This window comes from Nerophis ophidion, linkage group LG02, assembly GCF_033978795.1.
Source record: "Nerophis ophidion isolate RoL-2023_Sa linkage group LG02, RoL_Noph_v1.0, whole genome shotgun sequence".
Classification (NCBI taxonomy): Eukaryota; Metazoa; Chordata; class Actinopteri; order Syngnathiformes; family Syngnathidae; genus Nerophis; species Nerophis ophidion.
This window is the reverse complement of record NC_084612.1, coordinates 15,377,827-15,388,224: the sequence shown is the minus strand read 5'-3', so window position 1 is coordinate 15,388,224 and position 10,398 is coordinate 15,377,827. Positions and strand designations below refer to the sequence as shown.

Genomic DNA, 10,398 nt, shown 5'->3' with positions numbered 1-10,398 from the left:
ATAACAAAAAAAAACAATCTCCTAATGGCCGCTCACATTCCTTCTTGATGAAGATAGTCAGGCGGAGGGGAGCTTGGCACGCTTGGTCGCTGGTGGGCACGCTGGCTAAGACAACATCCCGTCTGCGTGGAGCATAACGTCATAAAACATGAGCAATAATCCCCAGAATTCACATGGAATTCCTGAGTGACATTCAATTTGTTCCACTAGTGCCTTCCCTGCAGCCAAGGCAAATATTTCAACATGGAGAGAGGCAAGGATGCCAATAACATATCTTTAGAGGACACGGCATACAGGAATCTGACCTGTGCTATCCTGCTTGTAAGGGTCTCACCTACGTCACCTGTTTCTTGTCAAAACAGGAACTTTACTGATGTTGAATCAAGCAAACTGATGGAGTGGACCGGGTTCAAAGTTCTATGGCCACAATCTTTAAACTTTAGTTGAATGGAATGTTGCATGTTTTCTAAGAAAACCTTAGATGGCTTTGCTTGTAAGGCAGTTAGGGGCCCGTTCTAATAAAGGTTTGTGTGTACCTACTTTCTTTCGACACTGGCCGAATCCCGCCGGTCCTACCGGGCACGATTCACATCAAATCCAACAGTGCCATGTTACGAAACCTGGGTTGCGAGTGATGTGAAGTCAAATATATTTATATAGCACTTTTTCTCTTTTCTCAAAGCGCTTAACATAGTGGAAGCCAATAGTCTAAGTTACAATTAACCCTGTGTGAGTGGCACTGGGAGCAGGTGGGTAAAGTGTCTGGAACTCTCAAATTGCTGGCATGGCCACTCTACCAACCGAGCTATACGCAAATACGGTGTTAGCTTTCACTGTTATGCTGATGACACCCAACTCTACATGCCCCCAAAGGTGATCAACACGCCGGATTGAAGTCAGCTGGAGGCAGCTCTTAATGAAATTAAACAATGGATGTCCGCTAACTTTTTGCAACTCAACGCCAAAAAAAAGGAAATGCTGATTATCGGTCCTGCTAGACACCGACCTCTATTTAATAATACAACTGTAACATTTGACAACCAAATAATTAATCAAGGCCACTCGGTAAAGAATCTGGGTATTATCTTCGACCCAACTCTCTCCTTTGAGTCACACATTAAAAGCGTTACTAAAACGGCCTTCTTTCATCTCCGTAATATCGCAAAAATTCGCTCCATTTTGTCCACTAACGACGCTGAGATCATTATCCATGTGTTTATTACGTCTCGTCTCGATTACTGTAACGTATTATTTTCGTGTCTCCCCATGTCTAGCATTAAACGATTACAGTTGGTACAAAATGCGGCTGCTAGACTTTTGACAAGAACAAGAAAGTTTGATCACATTACGCCTGTACTGGCTCACCTGCACTGGCTTCCTGTGCACTTAAGATGTGACTTTAAGGTTTTACTACTTACGTATAAAATACTACACGGTCTAGCTCCATCCTATCTTGCCGATTGTATTGTACCATATGTCCCGGCAAGAAATCTGCGTTCAAAGGACTCCGGCTTATTAGTGATTCCTAAAGCCCACGTATGAGGTCCTCTCCAAGGTTCTCATAGTCATCATTGTCACTGGCGTCCCACTGGGTGTGAGTTTTCCTTGCCCTTATGTGGGTTCTTCCGAGGATGTCGTAGTCGTAGTGGTTTGTACAGTCCTTTGAGACATTTGTGATTTAGGGCTATATAAATAAACATTGATTGATTGATTGATTGATACCACCCACATCTCACTAAGCGATCACTCCAGCAGCACTGAGAGCGGACTCAGCCAAACTACCTCTAGGTAATTCAGTTCAGTTCATTTTCAGTTTATTTGGAACGTGCATACGATACATATTTACAGTTGTTTGATTACAGCACGTCCGAAAAGGAGTAGGGAAGCAGCTGAGCTTATTTAATCCTACCCCGTTTCATACCATAGCAATTTTATCCTACGTCCTTGTTCTCTGTAACATAACAGTGAACATACAAATAATAAACAATATTGGCAATTTTTAATTGACTCAAAAACTGTTTCAACGTAAGTTAAGTAAGGCTCCACTTTTCCACAAATGCGCCAGCTAGGTGTTGATATACAGTGGGGCAACAAGGTATTTAGTCATCCACCGATTATGCAAGTTCTCCCACTTAAAATGATGACAGAGGTATGTAATTTTCATCATAGGTACACTTCAACTGTGAGAGACAAAATGTAAAAAAAAATCCAGGAATGCCCACATATGCGGTCCTCTCCAAGGTTTCTCATAGTCATCATTGTCACCGACGTCCCACTGGGTGTGAGTTTTCCTTGCCCTTATGTGGGCTCTACCGAGGATGTCGTTGTGGTTTGTGTTGTGGTTTGTGCAGCCCTTTGAGACACTAGTGATTTAGGGCTATATAAATAATCATTGATTGATTGATACATATATATATATGGAAGCTGGCCTAAACCAGGACATGGGTATGTTGGCAGCCTACCTGTGCTAGTGGTGTCTACAGCTCAGCGTTGGCAAGACAGAGTCAGCACCTTACCACCTCAACAACATCGAAGCAAAAAGGGAACTGAATGTATTTATTCACAAGCGCCTGGAGTTCCAAAAATCCCAGCGGCACCTTGGTTTACACCTGGATAGTTCACTCCCCTTCAATCAACACCTTGAAGAAGTGACAGCCAAACTGTCATCAAGAGTCCCACTAATCCGGCGTCTTGCCGGCACTAACTCGGGTACATCTCTACGCAAGCCCTGGTCTTCTGTGCCCCAGTCTGGTGCAGAAGTCTGAATGCCCGTTGCCACATACAACGCTCTTTGGACCATAACTTGTTGCCTGAAACCCACGCCAGTGTTCCACCTGCCAGTACTCACAAGGAATTTCCCCAGCCAGGTTTTCGACAAGAGGCTGCTACCCTCGCCTTAGCAAGGAAAACCCAGAGACATGATTGGCATATCCTGCAAACCACCACCACAGCAGTGCTGCGTGACTGAAGTCCCGCCACCTTTATGCCAGGGCGCCACAAGAGCTGCTTAGGTTCATCCCTGAAGACCTGTCTACAGAGGCATGGCTGGTGGCAGCCTGGAAGCAGGAGTGGGAGTCTGCCGGACCCACACGCATCCACTGTTACATCCAAGACCCAGGAGGCGGCATTATAGGAAAGGAACTGCCAAGCCGGCAATGGACTCCGCTTAACCACATGCGTACTTGGGTCGGCTGCCTAAAATAATCTTTAAGAAAGTGGGGATTGGCGAACGGAGTATGATGTGGGTGAGGGGAGCCAGAGTAGACCGTTGTACAAACTACCTTCAGAGGCCGGCCTTTGTGATGTGGGACCTGAGAGGAGGCCGAGGCTAAACGCTACGACGCTGGACATCTGATCATAATGACACACCAAAGAAGATAAAATCTGAATTTTGTTGAGGGCCTGAGATCAGATAGGGTAACAATATTTGCCTTTTTTTAATGGATCAGCAATATTTACCGCAGCACTGAGACAATTTTATTCACGTGAACGATTCTTTCAAAATCGATGCATGCTCAGGGAGACACACCTACATTTCCATTCCAACAGGAAGCTTGAGGCTAATTAATGTTAATGTACCACTGATTTGGTGTAGTGACTAGGTGTGGTAAGATTACTCACTACAAAGTAGATCATGAAACTGCGGCCTAGGGTGTCCTGGTGCCAAGTGCACATATGGACACCCTTAAGTTTGAACATGGTGTTTGTTCTGGACAATCTGTGACGAGCACAAAAGTCCAATAACAAAACACCACACCGGTTCAGATCTGGGCAGCCATTCTTCTCAATCACGCCTCTCCAGGTTTCACTGTCATTTCCAACATGAGCGTTGAAGTCCCCCAGTAGGACCGGGGAACATTTTCCAGTACTCCCTCTAGTGTTGATCTAAAATAGGGTGGGTACTCTGAACTGCCGTTTTGGTGCGTAAGCACAAACAACAGTCAGGACCTGTCACCCCACCCGAAGGTGGAACTAAGCTACCCTCTCGTCCACTGGGTTGAACTCCAACGTGCAGGCTTTGAGCCGGGGGTAAACAATAATTGCAACCCTAGCCCTTCACCTCTCACTGCAGGTAACGCCAGTGTGGAAGAGAGTCCAGCCTCTCTCTAGAGAACTGGTTCCAGAACCCTTGCTGTGCGTCGAAGTGAGTCCGACTATACCCAGCCAGAACTTCTCCACCTCATGCACTAGCTCAGGCTCTTCCCCCCTTAGCGAGGTGACATTTCATGTCCCAAGAGCTAGCTTATTTAGCCAAGGATCGGGCCGCCAAGTGTTCTGTCTTTGGCTGCCGCCCAGCTTACATCGCACCCAATCTCTATTTCCCCTCCCATGAGGGGTGAGCCCATTGGAGGGGGGGGCCCACGTTTCCTTTTCGGGCTGTGCTAGGACGGGCCCCATGGGGACAGGCATGGCCACCAGGCGCTCGCCATCGTCCCCCAACTCCGGGCCTGTGTCCAGAGGGGGACCCCGGTGACCCGCATTCGGGCGAGGGAAAACTGAGTCTCCGTTCTTGTATTCCCAAAAAAGTCTTTGAGCTGCTCTTTGTCTGCTTAATTCGTTCCGTTCCAAGTCCAGAAACGTATATGCTTAATGTTTTAAGTGCTGTACGTGCACACACATGTTTTTAATTCGATTTTTCTCTGAGCGGCTTCACGGTGGCAGAGGGGTTATTTAGGGGACGGCGTGGCGCAGTGGAAGAGTGGGCGTGCGCAACCCGAGGGTGCCTGGTTCAATCCCCACCTAGTACCAACCTCGTCACATCCGTTGTGTCCTGAGCAAGATATTTCACCCTTGCTCCTGATGGGTGCTGGTTAGCGCCTTGCATGGCAGCTCCCTCCATCAGTGTGTGAATGTGTGTGTGAATGGGTAAATGTGGAAGTAGAGTCAAAGCGCTTTGAGTACCTTGAAGGTAGAAAAGCGCTATACAAGTACAACCCATTTATTTATTTAGTGCGTCTGCCTCACAATACAAAGGTCCTGCAGTGCTGGGTTCAATACCAGGCTCGGGATCTTTCTGTGTGGAGTTTGCATGTTCTCCCCATTAATGCGTGGGTTCCCTCCGGGTACTCCGGCTTCCTCCCACTTCCAAAGACATGCACCTGGGGATAGGTTGATTGGCAACACTAAATTGGCCGTAGTGTGTGAATGTGAGTGTGAATGTTGGCTGTCCATCCGGGTTGGCCCTGTGATGAGGTGGCGACTTGACTTGGGTGTACACCGCCTTCCGCCCGATTTTAGCTGAGATAGGCGCCAGCGCCCCCCGAGACCCCAAAAAAGGGAATAAGCGGTAGAAAATCGATGGATGGATCGATTTTCTCTGAGCTTATATTTCCGCTCATTTGTTGACAAGAACTGTTGTACATTCTTGGGTAACAGGTTATAGTTTGGGTGGAACATCATTTTAGCTGTTTGCAAATGCACCAAATCATTGAATTTCAATACGTTCAAATTAATAAATAAAGGGTTTATATGTTCTCTATATCCAATGTAATGTATTATTCTAACTGACAACGACAACAACAACAACAACAACAATATTGGTATTTCAGGCAAAGTCTCCAGGGTCATGTCAGAAAATGTTTGTCGTTTCTAAAACTTGCAATTTTATGGAAAACCATGTAAGCTCAATTTGTTTCTGCCACTGCCAGATGTTTTATATCAACATAAGCAAACACATCCATGAAAAAAAACATGAAAACATTTTTTTTTTAAATTCTGCGTGACTAGCTAGGGTAAACACGTGTTTTCAATGAAGTGCTTACTGGTGACAGCTGTGCCACTCCCAGGTATGATGTGGCCTGTTGGGCATGAAGTCAGCGGTCCCCCTGTTCTTCACCCTCTGTGGGAAGCGCAGCAGAACTCGCATGTCGTAGTCCTTGGTCTCTGGGTCATAGGCGGAGCTGAATGGTGGACAGATAAAAACAATAAATAAAAAAAACGACACAGAACAAAGATTAGACTTAAAAGCAGGAAAGATTTGTGGCAAATAATTCATCCGACAGATCACAACCGTGCCGTCGCTGTGCAGAGGCAACCCTGCGTGATATACACTCTTGTTACGGGATTTTCTTGTGTGTGAACGGGGGAGGCGCAACCTCGAGCTGGCGCTGGCGGCTGAAGATCCGAGCCATTCATCTTGCAACGGCTTGTTGACATTGGAGTGTACGGCAAATTACAGCGGCCCATCTGGCGGTGATTGCCGCAAACTCAGACAGGATATGAAAGGGCTTTGAGGGATGGCGGTGCGCTAGTGAGGAAACGATACGGGGAGGATGCAACACAGGCGTAGGGAGTCCTGTATTACTTTTTGTGGATAGTCAGTCAAAAAGACCTCGGTCCGACAAATAAGTCAGGAATAATGTCAAAATCTGTGTCAGAATCTCACTGGTACTGTAGGTCTTGTTTTGTGTTAGGTTCATATGAAGGTTCATTTGTGTCTATTACAAAAGCATTTTTGGACCTTGAATTTTTTGCGTTTGAATCTTGGGGCCTGATTTTTTTTTTACATCAAATTATGCTGACAAATCAATTGAAGTGCTTGGATTTACATGAAGTCACGTCCGGCTCATCGAATAAATGCGGTGGACTAGCCAGTGCCTGTTCTCAATGGGTTCTAGGCGCCATTTGCTATTCTCGAAGAAAAAGGTCCCGTGCTTGCATAGTTTTTGGCTGCACGACACATTTAAATCGCGAAAAGGATAATCGTTTCTTCAGAGATCCTCGAAAGGGAATCAAGAAGGGCGGAAGAGTGCGAGATTTTACGAAAGCCGAGGAGTAAAGCAGCTCACACTCTAGTCCAGGGGTAGGGAACCTATGGCTCTAGAGCCAGATGTGGCTCTTTGAATGACTGCATCCGGCTCTCAGATACATCTTAGCTGACATTGCTTAACACGATAAGTAATGAATCACTCCGCTGGTAATCACAGTGTTTACAAAAACGTTCAAAATATCAAACAATTCTCATGCATTTTAATCTATCCGTCCGTTTTCTACCGCACCTGTGCAAGAAGTCGCGTTAATGGTAAGAAGTATTGTATTTATTATTGGTTAGCTTCAGAATAACAATGTTATCAAAAAGGTTCCCGACCCCTGCTCTAGTCCAAGGGAGCAGGGTCAAATAACTCTGTTATAATGTATTTTATTATTTGTCAAATCGTATATGTATTGTGTGCTATTTTTCTTTTTTGCTCTCTGTCTTTTAATTGTCATTTTACTACCTTTTTTACATCTTGGCCAGGGGATTACAGATGAAAACTAGCCTTCTGGCTAATTCCGGCTTTTTAAACCATGTGTAGCCATGTGTTTTATGAAATTGTATTGTCCCCTTTGAAATAAACTAATCTTAGCGCACAAGTTTTCAGTTCTCACTTCATTAAAGGTTTGTTCGATATACTTTTAATATACATCCCTGGTCTACTATTTCCAAAATTAAGTATTATCTTGATATTGTTTACATTTTAGTTTTTTAACAAACGGAAACCAGAAAGTCAGGGTCAAGTGATTCTTTGTCAGGAAAGGTACTTCTACATCTCTCCTCTTGTTTATTTTACAGAGTACATATGACAACGGGACAAAAATCAAATATGCAGATGATTCAGTAATTGTTAGTTTGTTCCATCAGATGTCGGTAGCTACCCTTTGTAGTTTGTTTACATGGTCGCGTCCTCAAGGGGGTGATCAAGGGTGATGGGTCAAATGCAGAGAATAATTTTGCCACATCTAGAATAAGTGTGACAATCATTGGTACTTTAACTTTAAAAGACGCAAAGTTTAATCATGAAATGTGACCTTACCCGAGCAGAAACGATGCATATTTGTCCGGTAGAACAGAGGCGTTAAACATACGGCAGGCAGGCCACAGGTTTGATTTTATGATTCCCGGGTGCGGCACCGTCGCTGCCCACTGCTCCCCTCACCTCCCAGGGGGTGAACAAGGGGATGGGTCAAATGCAGAGGACACATTTCACCACACCTAGTGTGTGTGTGACAATCAGTGGTACTTAAACTTTTTAACCATGGGGTGAGTTTGCTAAGTATAAAAATGAGCCAACATTTTTGGATGACAGAAACAGCTGTACTAAATGTGTCCACTAGATGTCGCAATAGCAATTCTTTGACTCTTTGTAGATTATACTACATATGTTAAAAAAATAAACCACATGATGTTGGTGCACCAGTCGAGGAAAATGAGCAAACTACATAAATAACATACTTTAGTTTGATTTTGATATTATTTTTTATCTTGATAAATTGAAAATTAACACTAATGAGTTGACTGATGAACATTATTACACAGTTTATTCAGAAAGTATAAATAACGACAAATGAAGATGGAATTCTATTAACTGCAACACATGAGTGTAAAAAAAAAAAACCAACAACATTATGATTTGTACATGTTCAGAATGTTCTTGTTCTATTTTCAAACAAAAAAAAAAACAGTCTAAAGTTGTCTTTATTTTTAAGTTATCAGTCCGGCCCACTTGGGAGTAGATTCCCCCCCCCCCCCCCCAAATTGATTGGCCCCCGATCTAAAATGAGTTTGATACACCTGTGGTGGAGTCTTGATACCAATGTCTTTGACCCAGCCACACACCAAGAATTCGTAGACCTCCATGCTTTTCCAAGTTTTCATCTGTTTTGTCGTGTAGAATGTAGAAGTGCAACGATTAGTCGAAAAATGTTCTCACACTTACGAAGTGTGAGAACATTTCCCCTCATTCTTGTGAAGAACATGAATACTTTGCTCATTTTGCAAAGCGGACTTTGTTTTTACAGCTGTGCATCTGTGGTACGCGAGCATTTAAAGCGGAGGCATGATGTCTGACGTCTGGAGAGTGGATGCGGTCCCAGCCTTGGTAAGATTTTTAGCTTGTTTTGTGTCTTGCTAAAAAGTGTGAGACAAAGTTGTGTGAAAAATAGATTTAACTATCCTTTTAGCTGTTTTAGGCCTTTTTATTCCGTTTTTTTAATATATCGAGACAAATATTATTAATGTATTTAATATTTGTTTGCTTACTATGGTATAATATGTATTTATTATTTATTTTTTCACTGTTTTGTTACAGAAAATGAGGAAATTGGCTAAAATTGCTATGGTATGAAAAGGGGTAGGATTAAATAAGCTCAACTTCTTCCTACTCCTTTTGGAACCTGCTGTAGTGAAACAACTGGAATTGTGTGATGCATTACATTGTATCGTATGCATGTTCCAAATGAACCGAAACTGAACTGAACTAAAAGTCAGCCAGCTTTGTCTCCATCAATTCCAGTACTTCAGTTTGCAACACTGTAAAAAAAAAAAAAAGGCTCAAAAACAAACATGAACCACGCACAGAGATACAGACAAGCACCGATGCGGAGGTATCACAAGATTAAACATACGATCTATTAAATAGCCAACGTTCTAAGAATTAATCAAAGATGGAATTCAACACATTGAGTCTATTAAAGTGCTAAAACTGCCAAGAGTTAATCAACATAAATGGCTGAACAGGATCATAAATTGGTAAAAGTTGATATATTTTTTTACCTTACTTACCCTAAATCAGGGGTCACCAACGCGGTGCCCGCGGGCACCAAGTAGCCCGTAAGGACCAGATGGAGTAGCCCGCTGGCCTGTTCTAAAAATAGCTCAAATAGCAGCACTTACCAGTGAGTTGCCTCAATTTTTTAAATTTTATTTATTTACTAGCAAGCTGGTCTCGCTTTGCTCGACATTTTTAATTCTAAGAGAGACAAAACTCAAATAGAATGTGAAAATCCAAGAAAATATTTTAAAGACTTGGTCCTCGCTTGTTTAAATAAATTCATTTATTTTTTTAACTTTTCTTCTTATAACTTTCAGAAAGACAATTTTAGAGAAAAAATACAACCTTAAAAATGATTTTAGGATTTTTAAACACATATACCTTTTTACCTTTTAAATTCCTTCCTCTTCTTTTGAATCAATGTTCAAGTATTTTTTCTTTATTGTAAAGAATAATAAATGCTTTTTAATTTAATTCTTCATTTTGGCTTCTGTTTTTTCGACGAAGAATATTTGTGAAATATTTCTTCAAACTTATGATTAAAATTCAAAAAAAGTATTCTGGCAAATCTAGAAAATCTGTAGAATCTAATTTAAATCTTATTTCAAAGTGGATTTTAACCTAATTAAAACATGTCATCAAAATTCTAAAATTAATCTTAATCAGGAAAAATTACCTGTGATGTTCCATAAATTGTTTTTTTTAATTTTTTCAAAAAGATTCAAATTAGCTAATTTTTCTCTTAATTTTTTTCGGTTGAATTTTGAATTTTAAAGAGCCGAAATCGAAGACAGACTATGTTTCAAAATTAAATTTTCTTTTTTGTCGTGTTTTTTCCTCTTTTAAACCGTTCAATTAAGTGTTTTTT

General features: G+C 42.2%; 1 protein-coding gene across 1 annotated transcript in view; it reads right to left on the bottom strand.

Moving 5' to 3' along the window:
- The window catches only part of loxl1 (lysyl oxidase-like 1), a 59,944-nt gene that overhangs the window by 27,323 nt on the left and 22,223 nt on the right, over positions 1-10,398 (bottom strand). The window contains exon 3 of the mRNA XM_061878000.1: positions 5,763-5,900. Within this exon, the coding sequence (XP_061733984.1) occupies positions 5,763-5,900 (138 nt within the window). The remainder of the gene's footprint in view (positions 1-5,762; positions 5,901-10,398) is intronic.